General features: G+C 45.1%; 1 protein-coding gene across 1 annotated transcript in view; it reads left to right on the top strand.

The window, feature by feature from the left end:
- Positions 1 to 16,580, top strand: part of LOC140119637 (uncharacterized) — a 61,717-nt gene that overhangs the window by 37,085 nt on the left and 8,052 nt on the right. Inside the window, exons 5-7 of the mRNA XM_072138867.1 lie at positions 5,195 to 5,533; positions 7,998 to 8,144; positions 12,332 to 12,398. Coding sequence (XP_071994968.1) covers positions 5,195 to 5,533; positions 7,998 to 8,144; positions 12,332 to 12,398 — 553 coding nt within the window. The remainder of the gene's footprint in view (positions 1 to 5,194; positions 5,534 to 7,997; positions 8,145 to 12,331; positions 12,399 to 16,580) is intronic.

Here is a 16,580-nt window from a genome sequence, read left to right as displayed (position 1 = left end):
GAGGATGTGTCTCCTGTGTGGTGTAGTATATAGAGGATGTGTCTCCTGTGTGGTGTAGTATATAGATGATGTGTCTCCTGTGTGGTTTAGTATATAGAGGATGTGTGTCCTGTGTGGTGTAGTATATAGAGGATATGTCAGCTCTCCTGTGTGGTGTAGTATATAGAGGATGTGTCAGCTCTCCTTTGTGGTGTAGTATATAGAGGATGTGTCTGCTCTCCTCCTGTGTGGTGTAGTATATAGAGGATGTGTCTGCTCTCCTCCTGTGTGGTGTAGTATATAGAGGATTTGTCTGCACTCATGTGTGGTGTAGTATATAGAAGATTTGTCTCCTGTGTGGTGTAGTATATAGAGGATGTGTCGACTCTCCTGTGTGGTGTAGTATATAGAGGATGTGTCTCCTGTGTGGTGTTGTATATAGAGGATGTGTCTCCTGTGTGGTGTACTATATAGAGGATGGGTCTCCTGTGTGGTGTAGTATATATAGGATGTGTCAGCTCTCCTGTGGGATGTAGTATATAGAGGTTGTGTCTCCTGTGTTGTGTAGTATATAGAGGATGTGTCTCCTGGGTGGTATAGTATATAGAGTATGCATCTCCTGTGTGGTGAAGTATGTAGAGGATTCGTCAGCTCTCCTCCTGTTTGGTGTAGCATATAGAGGATGTGTCAGCTCTCCTCCTGTGTGGTGTAGTATATATAGGATGTGTCTCCTGTGTGGTGTAGTATATAGATGATGTGTCTCCTGTGTGGTGTAGTATATAGAGGATGTGTCTCCTGTGTGGTGTAGTATATAGAGGATGTGTCTCCTGTGTGGTGTAGTATAAAGAGGATGTGTCAGCTCTCCTCCTGTGTGGTGTAGTATATAGAGGATGTGTCTCCTGTGTGATGTAATATACAGAGGATGTGTCTCCTGTGTGGTGCAGTATATAGAGGATGTGTTAGCTCTCCGCCTGTGTGGTGTAGTATATAGGGGATGTGTCTCTCTCCTGTGTGGTGTAGTATAAAGAGGATGTGTCAGCTCTCCTCCTGTGTGGTGTAGTATATAGAGGATGTGTCTCCTGTGTGATGTAATATACAGAGGATGTGTCTCCTGTGTGGTGCAGTATATAGAGGATGTGTTAGCTCTCCGCCTGTGTGGTGTAGTATTTAGGGGATGTGTCTCTCTCCTGTGTGGTGTAGTATATAGGGGATGTGTCTCTCTCCTGTGTGGTGTAGTATATAGAGGATGTGTCTGCACTCCTATGTGGTGTAGTATAGAAAAGATGTGTCTCCTCCTGTGTGGTGTATTATAAAGGGGATATGTCTCTATCCTGTGTGTTATAGTATATAGCGTATATTTCTCCTGTGTGGTGTAGTATGTAGAGGATGTGTCTGCTCTCCTGTGTGGTGTAGTATATAGAAGATGTCTCTCCTGTGTGGTGTAGTATATAGAGGATGTGTCGGCTCTCCTGTGTGATGTAATATACAGAGGATGTGTCTCCTGTGTGATGCAGTATATAGAGGATATGTCTCCTGTGTGGTGTAGTATATAGGGAATGTTTTAGCTCTCCGCCTGTGTGGTTTAGTATGTAGAGGATGTGTCAGCTCTCCTCCTGTGTGGTGTAGTATATAGAGGATGTTTTAGCTCTCCGCCTGTGTGGTGTAGTATATAGAGGATGTTTTAGCTCTCCGCCTGTGTGGTGTAGTATATAGGGGATGTGTCTCTCTCCTGTGTGGTGTAGTATATAGATGATGTGTCTCCTGTGTGGTGTAGTATATAGAGAATGTTTTAGCTCTCCGCCTGTGTGGTGTAGTATATAGGGGATGTGTCTCTCTCCTGTGTGGTGTAGTATATAGAGGATGTGTCAGCTCTCCTCCTGTGTGGTGTAGTATATAGAGGATGTGTCAGCTCTCCTCCTGTGTGGTGTAGTATATAGAGGATGTTTTCGCTCTCCGCCTGTGTGGTGTAGTATATAGGGGATGTGTCTCTCTCCTGTGTGGTGTAGTATATAGAGGATATGTCAGCTCTCCTGTCTGGTGTAGTATATAGAGGATGTGTCAGCTCTTCTGTATGGTGTAGTATATAGAGGAAGTGTCGGCTTTCTTGCGTGGTGTAGTATATAGAGGACGTGTCTCCTGTGTGGTGTAGTATATAGAGGATGTGTCTCCTGTGTGGTGTAGTATATAGAGGATGTGTCTCCTGTGTGGTGTAGTATAAAGAGGATGTGTCAGCTCTCCTCCTGTGTGGTGTAGTATACAGAGGATGTGTCTCCTGTGTGATGTAATATACAGAGGATGTGTCTCCTGTGTGGTGCAGTATATAGAGGATGTGTTAGCTCTCCGCCTGTGTGGTGTAGTATATAGGGGATGTGTCTCTCTCCTGTATGGTGTAGTATGTAGAGGATGTGTCTGCTCTCCTGTGTGGTGTAGTATATAGAAGATGTCTCTCCTGTGTGGTGTAGTATATAGAGGATGTGTCAGCTCTCCTGTGTGATGTAATATATATAGAGGATGTGTCTCCTGTGTGATGCAGTATATAGAGCAGCGATGGCGAACCTATGGCACGCGTGCCAGAGAGGGCACGCAGAGCCCTCACTGCTGGCACGCGCCCCATCCTCCTAACCACTGCCAGGTGCAGACAACCACTGTCCACACCTGGTTGTCATGTCTGCTAGCAGTATCGGAGCTGCGCTCCGCTACTGCTAACAGCCATGACAGAGCAGGGTGCTGACACTTCCTGCTCTGTCACTACGATCACAGCTTCACACAGGACGGTAAGCCTCCCAGCGCTGGCAGCGAAATGATGTCATTACGCTGCGAGCGCTGGGCACCTTACTCCGTGTGCGCTGCAGTGATCAGCCGGAGGAACGAGGTGAGTTTTTTTTTTTTTTTTAACTCAGCGCATCCACGGGGCATAGATCAGCAGGAGGCTGATTTCCTGCCCGCTCCCGCCCCTCCCCTCCCCTAAGCAACCGGCCCGAAACTCACTGCGCCGCTACCACAAGCCCCCGCGCCCGAACCCCAGCCCGCTATCGCACCCCTACCCCCCCGCCCAAACTCCGCCCACTATTGCAATTTGCCTGCCCGAACTCCGGCCGCTCTCATTACCCCCCCCCCCTCAACTCCGGTCACTGCCCCGCATCACCCCCTCCCCTGGAACTCATGCCTCATAACCCCATTGCCCCGAACTCCAGATGCTGCATTACCCCCCCCAGCCCTAACTCTGGTCGCCCACCCTCTGCCCATCTACCCTACTGACCCCCCCGGAACAACAGACACCTGAACTTCTGCCCGCCAGCATGGCCGCCACCTTGGACAACCAAAGAGTAAGTAACATATGTACTTCTATGTATGTATTTATGTATATGCATATTATATTATATATTTATATGTGCATTTATCTATTTATACCTGTGTGAGGGCTTATTTTTTGCGTAACATATTTTACTTCTCATTTATTATTCCATGTCGTGTACTGGGAAGCTGGATTCTAATACTTTCGCTGTGCGCTCCAAATCATTTGTCTCCTTTATTCTTTGGTTCGGTAAAATCACAGAAAATACCAGATTTGCAGGTTTTATTGTGTTTTAATACTTTTTCAATAATTAAAACAGTGTATGAAAAAGAAAATAGTTCCGCCATCTTGTGACGCTAATAACTTTAGTGCACGGAGCTGGGGAGGTGTGATTTTTTTGCTTAATGAGCCGTTGTTTTCATTGCTACCATTTTGAGGACTGCGAGACCTTTTGATAACTTTTTATTTTTTTATGTGATGTAAAATGGTGTAAAAGTGGCGTTTCAGTGTGTATAGGACGGCTGGAATCCGAGCTCAGGCAGTCCTGTGTAAATTGATTCTAAACTAAACCGTCAGTTTTCTGGTTAAATTGCCGTACTGGCACTTTGCGATAAGTAATTAGGTTTTGGGTTGCATTTTGGGCACTCGGTCTCTAAAAGGTTCGCCATCACTGATATAGAGGATGTGTCTCCTGTGTGGTGTAGTATATAGAGAATGTTTTAGCTCTCCGCCTGTGTGGTGTAGTTTATAGAGGATGTTTTAGCTCTCCGCCTGTGTGGTATAGTATATAGAGGATGTGTCTCCTGTGTGGTGCAGTATATAGAGGATGTGTCTCCTGTGTGGTGTAGAGGAGGTGGCTCCTGTGTGGTGTAGTATATAGAGGTCGTGTCTCCTGTGTGGTGTAGTATATAGAGGATGTGTCTCCTGTGTGGTGTAGTATATAGAGGATGTGTCTCCTGTGTGGTGTAGTATATAGATGATGTGTCTCCTGTGTGGTGTAGTATATAGAGGATGTGTCCTGTGTGGTGTAGTATATAGATGATGTGTCTCATGTGTGGTGTAGTATATACAGGATGTGTCTCCTGTGTGGTGTAGTATATAGAGGATGTGTCTCCTGTGTGGTGTAGTATATAGAGGATGTGTCCTGTGTGGTGTAGTATATAGATGATGTGTCTCCTGTGCGGTGTAGTATATAGAGGATGGGTCTCCTGTGTGGTGTAGTATATAGAGGATGTGTCTCCTGTGTGGTGTAGTATATAGAGGATGTGTCAGCTCTCCTGTGTGGTGTAGTATATAGAGGATGTGTCTCCTGTGTGGTGTAGTATATAGAGGATGTGTCTCCTGTGTGGTGTAGTATATAGAGGATGTGTTTGCTCTCCTGTGTGGTGTAGTATATAGAGGATGTGTCTCCTGTGTGGTGTAGAATATAGAGGATGTGTCTCCTGTGTGGTGTAGTATATAGAGGATGTGTCTCCTGTGTGGTGTAGTATATAGAGGATGTGTCTCCTGTGTGGTGTTTTTTTATTAAAATTTTTCATAAATGTGGACCTTAAAGTTTCTTCACCCACACCAGCTACGGTACTTGAATTAATCTAGAACCTTACTAACGCTGATTCTGTTGTTGTCGGAAACTTCTCTGTAGCTTCCACCATTTCCAAGCATTAAATTGTACTATTTTTAGTTCTTTAGTATTAGTTGTGTCCATCCACTTGTCTTCTCTACCCTAGGACTAGTCATCTGACAGTAGATATCTAAATTATTGACGTTGATTACTCAATGTTGGATTCTATATAGATAATTCAAACTACACCAGTATCAGCTGAGTGAGACGTGATGAAGGATGGAAATGGTTGGGGTTGATGGATGTGGTGGAAGGTCTTCTCTAACATTTGTTTTACCCCTACACATTTTGATTTCTAGCTAATTTTAGTATTCCCAAGCTCCAAAGTCAAAGTTCCCTTGAGGATTATGGAGAAGTAGACCATCTGGTGAAGAAGGGTTCCGATCTTGTCTTCCACTGCAAAGCTTCAGGTGGTTTCCCAAAACCTACTACAATATCGTGGAACATCACCGATGACAATGGGACACGGTTTTATCATGAAAAGTGTCGTCTGGATTCTAACCCCTCGTGTTTTATCAAAGAAGACTTCAAAACATTCAACATCTCAAGCACCTTGAAGGTGACGGTGACCAGCAACACCAGCGTCTCGTGTAGAGTGGAGGCTCACCATAACGTCTCCTCCAACGTGCAGCACATAGGTTAGTCTTTAATTCCTCTTTTTCACTGAAAATCTATACCGTATATACTCGAGTATAAGCCGACCCAAGTATAAGCCGAGGCCTCTAATTTTACCACAAAAACCTGGGGAAACCTATTGACTCAAGTATAAGCCGAGGGTGGGAAATGCCTCCCCATTTATATAGCCTGCCGGACCCTGCCCCATAGTCTATAGCAAGCACCTGCCCCCAGTATATAGCCTGCCAGCCCATATCCCCTAGTATATAACCAGCCCCCTTGCCCCAGTATATAGCCAGCAGCGGGGGAAGCCAGAAAGGTTAGTTTTGATATATATTTTTTTTACTTGAGTATAAGCTGAGTTTGGGTTTTCAATACATTTTTTGGTGCTGAAAAACTAGGCTTATACTCGAGTATACATGGTATTTTTAGCTCATTAAAAAATTTGCCGTTTTATTTTTTAAGACCATCATAGATTTTTTTTTTTTTAATATCTCCAATTGTTATTTTTTATTGAATAATCTGCCCTTTGAACGTTTTAAGGACTAAACCTTCTTGGGTTTTTGCATTTCTGTTTTCTACTTCCCTTCTTCCATAATTTTTCAGATCTTGCTGTCTACAGGGGGAACTTTTACTTCCTAGTGACATCACAAAATATTCCATGTGCAAGGAGGCTGGAAAAAAAAAATCTGTGAAAATAAGACTGTTGCGCCATAGTTGTGGGCTGTGGTTTCAAAACTTTCAGTTTGCAGGGCAAATTACAAAAATGAAAATTATATTTTTTTTCCCCATATTTTAATACCTTAAAAAATCTCATCTTGGTATCTCTTATTGATACTTAATTAAACGGAATATCACATTTAGGAACCATTTTGGAACCTGCCTTTTGATCACTTTTTACTTTATTTTTGCATTGATTTGTATATTTTATTTACTTTACTTTATTTATTTATTTACATTTCAGATTTTAATATTTTTGGATGTGAGAATACGTAATTGTGTTTGAGTCCTTTTTAAATGCATTCTAGGGAAAGTAGGTTTTAATTTTTAGGACTTAAAAAAAAATTTTTCAATTCTTTTAAGGCTCCTTAAGTTGTTAAAGCCAAGGGGGGCCTGATTGCTCATAGGACCATATACAAAGTTCTGCAGTATATTGACGTAACCCTAGAGGATAGTTTTGGCCTTCAGGACACAGCAACCTTTTTCCTATTTTTAAGTCAAGTTTGAAAATCTGTAAATTTTTCATTTTTCCATTTCATTTTTCTTGCGAGACATCTTGTCCTTTTTGTAGTGTCCCCCTTTTTGACCATCTGTATATTGACTGAATAGGTTTCAACTCTTTCTGAAGAGGATTAAAAAACACCACTAATTATGACATTTTAAGTATAAATTTTGCGCTGTTTACTATATGGCATAAATACTAAGTAACCTTAAAGGGAACCTGTCACCAGGAGAGCCATTTTTAGCACTCCCCCAGTCCCTACAAAGCATAGTACATATACTGTCAAAGTGTTTTTGTATTAAAAATTGGTTTTACAGAAAAAAAGATGTGTTATATTGTACCTTTCATTAGCATCTGCTGTGTGACTGGGCACTCGTCCCCTGGGAGGGGCTGGAAAGGAGCAGTTCCCACCACCCTTGGGAAACAGCTCCTCCATGTGACCTTTTCAAATATATGAAAACACCCATCACTTGGCTTAGCGACGCCCCCTGCTTCTCTACAGCCAATCCCGAGTGAGGGGAGTTATTCATATATTTGAAAAGGTCACATGTTTCCCAAGGGTGGGGGGGAACTGATCCTTTCCAGTCCCTCCCATTAGGCAACAGCCTAGTCACACAGAAGATGCTAATGAAAGGTACAATATAACAGATCTTTTTTTCTGTAAAACCTATTTTTTATACAAAAACACTTTGGCAGTGCATGTACTATGCTCTGTGGGGACTGGGGGAGTGCTGAAAATGGCTCTCCTGGTGACAGGTTCCCTTTAATACTGCAGGTCTGAATAACATAAGTTATATATAGTATTAGACATACAGTAGGAGGACATCTATCAGGGCTTCTATGGCAGAAAACTGTGGTGCTCAAGAAGTGGAACACTGAAAATGGAAAAGAAAGTGAACAGCTCCAATATCATAGTAATGGTCAGACCGGGTTACTGCAGCACAGCTTCATTTAAATAAGAACAAAATTGTAAAGACTCCGTCCAGCCACTACATAGACAACGGCGCTGTCTACATCCTGTTTCTGTCTCTCTTTATCAGCTGCTGTAATCTGTAGAAGTACTCTACCCCACCAGTATGATATCTTTGGATAGGTCATCAGTGTATGTAACCTCTAAGCACCTTTACTTGTAACCGAGTTGTATGTGCAGGGGATCCGTTACGCTGCGCACTAGAAGCCACAGTTAAGGTCAGACAATTTATATTAATGAATGTAAGAAATTTATAGTAAAATAATCTTTGTAAAATCCAGACTTTTCATTCCAGGTATAATGGAGGATCCTGTTCCAACAGTTGAGAAAGACGGAAATATTCTACTCTACGTTGTAGCGAGTGTCGCGGCGATCGCCATCTCCATTTTGACATTTGGTTTAATTTGCTGTTATTGGAGGAAGGGAAAGATGTGTCCAACGAGTAAGTAACAAGATTTTACTAACTGGATGTGGGAGGGACTGAAAGATTCTAGGTGTAATAAGTAAGGTTCACATCTCGGTTAGACCTTCAGTTATTTCCTTCAGTTATTTAGAGCCAAAAGCCGGAGTCTTTCCAGTGACTAACCGGAGGTAAGTTATATTGGAAAGACTTCCACCACTCCTAAGACTGCATTCACACGTCGCGTTTTTAGGCGCAATCCAAAGGCGTCTCCCATGATCACATATTAAGGTCACGTTGGGGCACATTTACTTACGCGTCCGAGTCGCGATCCCCAATCCGGACTCTTCGACGATAATGCACTGCGCCGCGATTCACTAAGATCGTGCGCCCGATTTCCTGTTCGTGTTGCTTCCCCGCTCAGGTCCCCGAAGTTCACCTTCTTCTTCCCGGTGCATGTAAGTGCTTGGCTTGCGACACAAATTTAAATGTTAAATCCCGCGCTTAGTCCAAATCCGTTGGATCGCCCGATGGGCCACCTCCCGACTTGTGCCACGTGAAAGCCTCCGCAGTTTCGACACCATCCGACGTGTACGACACGATCCCCAAAAAGTCGGGAAACCTGACAAAAATGCGGCGGCGGGACCCTCAGTAAATAATGGGAAACCCCATTGTGTTTCCATTGCGTTAAGCTTGTAACCGCAGTTGGAGCTTTTGGGTTGCATCTCACAACGCAATCAAAACGCACTGTGTGAACGCGACCTAACAGTGATGATGTGAACTGGCCCTATAAATTACTGAGATTATTTCTGGTAAATGAGGATTTCCTTTCAGAAAAATCTCTACTTTTATCTAAAGCTTATAAATGGGATTGCAACTCAGCCTTGGGTCCAGTTCACACCCCTGTTCATGAAATCCATCGCTAAATTCTGTTATTTTTATTGGCTGAAATAATGTTGGCGCTATTTTTGCTGTTAAAAATAACAAAGTTGAACAGAAAGTACTATTTCAGGTATTGACCTGCAATACCAGGCACTGCCTATAAGCTATGAGTGGTGCTGTTTCTCCTACCCATTCATCAGAAAGTGGCCAATACCGGTTTGTTGTAATGCAGCGTAACACCTTTAAGATCATGTTTCGTTTGTGGTCCAGACAATCAGTTTCCACCTCCTATGCTGTGATAGATATCATGCAGCGGACTTCAGGAGTTCTGCTTAGTGATGTTTCTAAATGCAGGACCAATTACAGTGAAAGGGGCGTTCCTGAGGCAGGGAGAGCTTGACTTCAGAGTTAAACTCTCCGCCTCCTTGACTTTATACAACCATTTCACCTCTCACTTCAAAGTTGAGTTTCTGGATGATGCCACCAAACCAGGTCATGAAAGAGTTATATTCTCTGAGCTTTTCAGCTGCTTGAGCACTTGAAAGTGGTTTATTAGGTCAATTTCTGCTGACAGGTTCCCTTTAACTAAACTCTATGAGTAGAGGTGAAAACTGCTGCATCAGGTTTCGTTTCACAATAATCACGTTCTCGCTTTGCTCGGGCTGTTGAAGGAAGTCCGGGGAATTCCAGACGTTCTTGCTGTAATACGTGATGACATTCTGTGACTATTTCTGTATCGCTGTTTAGTTTTGTTAAAGGGAATGAATATTTTTTTGGCTAAATAATTTTTTGCCAAAATCTGTAACGTGATCCCACCTAAGTTATTACCCTTTAGGCACCAAAGCTTGATGTGATTGTTACTTGTTGGCTCTTGTGCCCCTAATAACTTCACCTCTAGAGATTTGCCTATTGACTTGCAGGAGAGGGTTGTCATGGCAGGAAAGAAGGAGGCGGCTTGTGTGCAATCATTTTAATAAGAGGCGGTTCCTGTGTGGTTCGCCCCCTTTTTTAGAGATTTAACCTCACTATTACCTCATCCCAGATGATGTCCTATCACCAGCTTCCTCAACACAAGCGATCTCATATATCATAACCACTAAGATGCCAGGGTCACTTTAGACCATGGTATTTAAGGGGTAATATTACCAGGTTCGGAATTCCCCTTTTCTTTATGCTTTCTGTTAGCCTGAAGACAATGGGGGTCATTTACTGAGGGCCCGAATCACGTTTTTCTGGCGGGTTACCCAAATTTTTCCGTTTTGCGGCGATTTTCCCTGAATTGCCCTGGGTTTTTGGCGCACGCGATCGGATTGCGGCGCATCGGCGCCGGCGTGCACGCGACTGAAATGGGGGGGGGCGTGGCCATACGAAAACCCGACGGATTCAGAAAAACTGCCGCATTAAAAAAAAAAAAGTGTCTCTTGACACTCGCTTACCTGCACCTGGCCTGGCTTGGTGAACCTTCAGTGCATTCCGACGAACTTCAGCGCAGCAGCGACACCTGGTGGACATCGGGGGAACTACCTTAGTGAACACCCAAATCCTCCACACAGAACGAGCCGCTGGATCGCGAATGGACCGGGTAAGTAAATCTGCCCCAATGTGACAAATTTGGTTGACATCACTGGGAAAGGCGGACACACATGACAAACTGTAGATGGACATTTCTTGCCAAAAGTAAAGAAAACTGAAGATCTGAATACATTAAAGGATTATTCTTTTCACAGGGAAGTGGGAATGACCCTGTCTCCATCACCCTAATGTGGTCAGATTTGGAGAAACAGTAACTTGTACATTGTGGTATTTCTACCTGTATTACCTGCCCTGACCTTTGCCTCTTGCCTCATTTTTTTAGTTGCACACTTAGTGTCATGCACTAGTATTCCCTGTCCCACTCATACCAGCGATCACAGAATCTAAGACTACTCCAAGAGAAAGCATGCGTATGGGAAAGCTTCACTTCTAAGAGATATAGCCATACAGTGAGCCATCCTGCAAGTCCCATAGAACTGAAAGGTGGTCTCCTTCAGCAAGGTCAAGATTCATATGTGGGGTGTAATAGGGGGTTCAAACACCGGAGTATCACATAAGGGGGGTGTAATGGAGGCTCTGGAAATGAATAAATGACATAGACAGTGGACCCTAATGCTTAATGTTTAGAGATGAGCGAGTATACTCGTCCGAGCTTGATGCTCGTTCGAGTATTAAGGTACTCGAAACGGCTTGTTGCTCGGACGAGTATTTCCCCTGCTCGAGATCGAGCATTTAATTAAACAAACACAGTGAAGAACAATGAAGAATAGAATAAAAACAGTGAACACAGGATCATTTAAGTGAAAAACACAGTGAAGAATAGATTACAGATGTTCGGCACATCTGCTTACTTGTCGGAAGATACACGCGGAACGGGGAGACATCGCGCACCAGGGAGACATCGGGCGCAGCAGAGACACATCGGGCGCAGCAGAGACACATCGGGCGCAGCAGGGAGACATCGCGCGCAGCAGGGAGACATCGCGCGCAGCAGGAAGACATCGGGCACCAGGGAGACATCGGGCACCAGGGAGACATCGGGCAGCAGGGAGACATCGGGGAGACTTCAGTGGAAGAAGAGGAGCGGATCCCGGGACAGCGTATCTCCCGACAAGTAAGCAGATGTGCCGAACATCTGCAATCTATTCTTCACTGTGTTTTTCACTTAAATCATCCTGTGTTCACTGTTTTTATTCTATTCTTCGCTGTTCTTCACATCTGATAACTTGTCGGGAGATAATATACGTGCGGAACAGTGAAGAATAGATTGCAGATGTTTGCATACATCTGCTAACTTATCAGAAGACATTCTTTTTCAATTAAATAACACATTTTATTCCCGAACCATGGTCCCTTTGAAAAATGCTCGAGTCTCCCATTGACTTCAATGGGGCTCGTTATTCGAGACGAGCACTCGAGCATCTGGAAAAGTTCGTCTCAAATAACGAGCACCCGAGCATTTTAGTGCTCGCTCATCTCTAGTAATGTTCCCTTCCTTTGCCAAAACGCAAAACACAGAAATCAAAAAAAGACAGAACAAATAGAGAAGAGTAGTCGCCAGAACCTTATAACAAAGGAGAGAGAGAATGCAGTACAAAATCACAAGTCAGAAGGGTAGTCTGAATATAGGCAGAAGGTCAGGATACCAGAATACAGAGAACAGGAAGAGCATGTGAAGATAATATGAGCTCACGACTATATAAAAACATAGTCCAGGCCCCAGGAATAATTGGGGGGATATGTGATATGTGAAATTATTTAATGGTAATAATAATAAAGATACTCTCTGAGGTTTTTTTTATTGTTTTTGGCAGACACTATGGAGAACAACAGAGTAATTCTTACAACAAACGCCACAAACAACATCGAAGCTCAGTCACCGTAAGTATCCGCCAATTCCAAACCCTCCAATATCTAGTATATGACAGAAACTTGGCTGGATGACAATTTTTTTTTTTTGGCTTGTACCAACACCAACCAGTCATACGTGTAAGGCATGGAGCGGGGAAGAGAGCTCCGAGGCTTAGCCTTCTCCATACCAGGCTGAGGTCTGCTTGATAACATAGAAGACGCTCACTGATAACATCTGGGATTGGTGCCTTTATTGGGAGCTTCAATCCCCCCCCATGACACATAAACAGTGGCACCACCACCTTCTGATTAACTCCACCTTCCCATCCATCATCAGAGAAGGTTGTCATGTCAGTCGGGAGCTCTGAGGCTCCCAGTAATCACAGCCCTGTAATAGTATAGCAGTACAGGTGGTCCCTCTACTTAAGGACACCCGACTTACAGACGACCCCTAGTTACAGACAGACCCCTGTGACCTCTGGTGACCTCTGGTGACCTCCCTGGATGTTACTATAGTCCCAGGCTGCAATCATCAGCTATAAGGTGTCTGTAATGAAGCTTTATTGCTAATTCTTGGTCCAATTACAGCAAAACATTTTGAAACTCCAATTGTCACTTGGGCAAAAAATTTTTTTTGTCTGGATCTACAATAATAAAATATACAGTTTCGACTTACATACAAATTCAACTTAAGAACAAACCTTCGGAACCTATCTTGTACGTAACCCGGGGGCTGCCTGTATATTATTGTATGGCAGTATATTTATCGTTTATCATTAATGGGGAACAACATAAAAAAGACCTACAGAAAATGGCACAACTGCGTTTTTTTGTCAATTTCACTTAATTTGGATTTTTTTCAATAAATAAGTCTGGTACAATCAGGTGTAATCTACAACTCTCTGGGTTTGGGTCATCTAGGAGCAAAATTGTAAGAAATTGTACTTACCTACTAAGAATTTCATAGTCTTGGGGACTGGGTCATATTTGTAGAAAATGCTCAAAAAAAGCCTAGAGGTTAATTTTCCTCCAAAATAAAGAAAATTTGTAGGTAAAACCAGAGGCTCCACCAGAATGAAGAGGAAGCAATCTGCAGCTTATTTTTAGGCCCTCAGTTTAGAGGGAGGTACTGGTCAGATGGACCAGGCACCTCAGATACAGCTTGGACGGTGGTGTTGGAGCTTCTGGAAACCTAAACTTCTACTTGTACAATTTGAGTTGTGCTCTGGCCCCTGGCCCAGTATCCACGACCTTTTGGCCTTTTCCTGGATCTCTATGATTTGACTTAGTCCTAAGTCTTTGTCTTTCCTGGTTTTACCCCATACCTGGTTCTCTGTGACCTACCTCTGTACCATAATCTCTATGATGTATCTTGGCCTTTTCCTGGATCTCCATGACTTGTCATTTTAGCCAGTTTCTGGATCTCTGTGATTTGCCTTAGAGAGTTGAGTAGGAGTAGAAAAAAGTCTGGAGGTTCTTGGAGATAGGAGTTACCAATACTCAGACTAGGTCCTCACCAGGCAGAGAGTCCTCCACATCTCAGTAAAAACTGCGAATATCATATTCTATGTCATGACTGTATATGTACCCACCACGCTCCCTTGTCTTTGTGCCTGTTTTGTCTGTTCTGGTAGTAGCCCAGTTCATGGACCTCTATGACCTGCCACAGTCCTTTTTTTTAGTGTTGATTGGACCTGAAATGCAAAGCTCGGGTCCCAGTCAGACGTTCAGGTCCGGGTTTGACTTAACCTTCCCCCACCAATCAAATATTCTCCAAAATGGCCACTAGAGTTAAAGCCGCCAGCCGCATTTAATGGGTTATAACCTGTGATTGGTGCCGGCAATAATCATGGGTGTAACCTAGGGCAAGGGGTTGGGGTTTGTTTTAAGTCGCGATAATAACTGCCACCAATCGCGGGTGTTAACCTGTTAAATTTTCTAGTCCATTTCACCGAGTTCGCTCATATGTACTGTGAGACACTGAAGGGGTTAACTGTGGATGGGCGGTATGTTTCCCCTAGGTTTTGCTATTATGCAAGGCCTTAGTGCTGAGGTTGGGTGTCCAGCACCTTGGAAACAGGTGATGGGAGCAGCCCAATCAGTCTTTTTTTTAAACCACTCAGCAGAGCTGGAAGGGTTGTCTCTCTCTGGAAGGAGGCTGGAGAGCACACAGCCCTGACCTCTGTGCCTGGAGCAGCCAAGTGATTTTGTATAGTGGTGAGTTAGTGAACACCTGTATAGTTAGCACCCTGACGGGTAGGATTTTTGTTTATTTAATGCCTGAATGTAAAGGCTGTTTTATTTTGCTGCTACAATAAACGCAGGCGAGACCTGTTTTGGACTGTACTTTGGTGTCACTGTCTTGAACTGCATCACAGCACCCCGCTACCACGGTCTCTACTGGGCCAAATCTCCCACATATGGTGCTTCGGATTGCGGGCAGTTCAAAAGACACACACCTGAAAGGCTTGCTACATCCTGCAACATTGCATGGCCTGGGTGAAAGCAGCAGGCAAATTGCAGGATAAAGCCAAGATGGAGGACTTTATTAAATACCTGCAAGAGGAGGCCAGAGCTAATCGGCAGCAGCAGCAGGCCATGCTCCAGCAGCAGGAGGAGAGGTCCCGCCAGCAGCAGGAAGAGTCCCAGGCTAATCGACAGCTGCAGCAAGCCATGCTCCAGCAGCAGGAGGAGAGGTCCCGCCAGCAGCAGGAAGAATCCCAGGCTAATCGCCAGCTGCAGCAAGCCATGCTCCAGCAGCAGGAGGAGAGGTCCCGCCAGCAGCAAGCCATGCTCCAGCAGCAGGAGGAGAGGTCCCGCCAGCAGCAAGCCATGCTCCAGCAGCAGGAGAGGTCCCGACAGCAGCAAGCCATGCTCCAGCAACAGCAGGCAGAGTCCCGAGCCATGCTACAGCAACAGCAGGAAGAGTCCCGAGCCATGTTCCAGCTGATGATGGAAAAGTTTTCTGGCGTTATGGCAGCACCGCAAGCGACGACTACTGAGGGGTCCCATACTGGTTTGCAAGGGTACCCGGTTGTCCAGCATTCCGCACGGGCTGCAGTGCAGAAGGCTTTACAAAAGATGATGGCGACCGACGACGTGGAGGCTTATCTCACTGTGTTCGAGCGAGTAGCTGAGCGAGAGGAGTTACCAGCTGAGCAGTGGGCAGATGTCCTGGCGCCGTTCATGACAGGCGAATCGCAGAAGGCCTACTACGACCTGAGTGAAACGGAGGCCCGTGAGTACCCCCAGATAAAGGGGTAGATTCTGGCTCGTCTTGGGGTCACCGTTCAAGTTCGTTCCAGCCGGGTCCACCAGTGGGCATACTCTGAAAAACTACCCCCGCGCTCCCAAATGCATGACCTGATCCATCTTGTCCGGAAGTGGCTACAACCCGATGACTGCACCCCAGCACAGATGGTCGAGAGAGTGGTTCTTGACAAGTTCACCCGTTCTCTGCCCTCTCGGCTCCAGCGGTGGGTTGGACAGGCCGGTCCCACAAATGCTGAGGAACTTGTGTCCCTAGTAGAGAGATATCGGGCTACGGAGGATCTTCTACTTATCCCTCCCACACGAAGCAGTGCCAGTGACAAGGCCATTAAACCATCTGGTAGGACTGCTACTGCAGAAAAAGGGAAACAGGTCAGGTTGGGAGGGGGTACACTGGGGGGCTTGGATACACAGAAACCCAGTGAGGCTCGTGACAGAGGTCATAGCCGTATCCAGTGCTGGCGATGCCATGAAATGGGCCATATTGCTGCCAACTGTCCCCTGTCAGTGGAGCCAATGGACTGCAACCAGACCCGGCGAATGTCACTCTTTGCCCGGCCGGTTCTGGCTGCCGAGTCAGTCACGGATGCAGAACCCCAAGTGTGTATGGTCACAATCGGTGGTCACACGGTGGAAGCCTTGCTAGACTCAGGGAGTCTGGTTACCCTGGTGCGGGGAACTTTGGTTGATCCTGGACTGTACAGTGGGCGTAAAGTGGGAGTGTTGTGTTTACATGGGGACACTCGCGAATATCCCACTGCTGTCATCAACCTACATACACCTTGTGGTACTATTACCCATGAAGTGGGGGTGGTGGGAACCCTGTTTCATGAGGCTATTATCGGCAGAGACTTACTGGTGTTTTGGGACCTCTGGAGACGAAGACCCACCTCAGGTGCTGTTGCAGATAATGGACGTCAGGTATGTCCGGCCTTGGCCCCT

Source organism: Engystomops pustulosus, chromosome 2, assembly GCF_040894005.1.
Source record: "Engystomops pustulosus chromosome 2, aEngPut4.maternal, whole genome shotgun sequence".
In the NCBI taxonomy this organism is placed as follows: domain Eukaryota; kingdom Metazoa; phylum Chordata; class Amphibia; order Anura; family Leptodactylidae; genus Engystomops; species Engystomops pustulosus.
The sequence above is the reverse complement of the archived record's forward strand: the minus strand, read 5'-3'. Positions and strand labels throughout refer to the sequence as shown.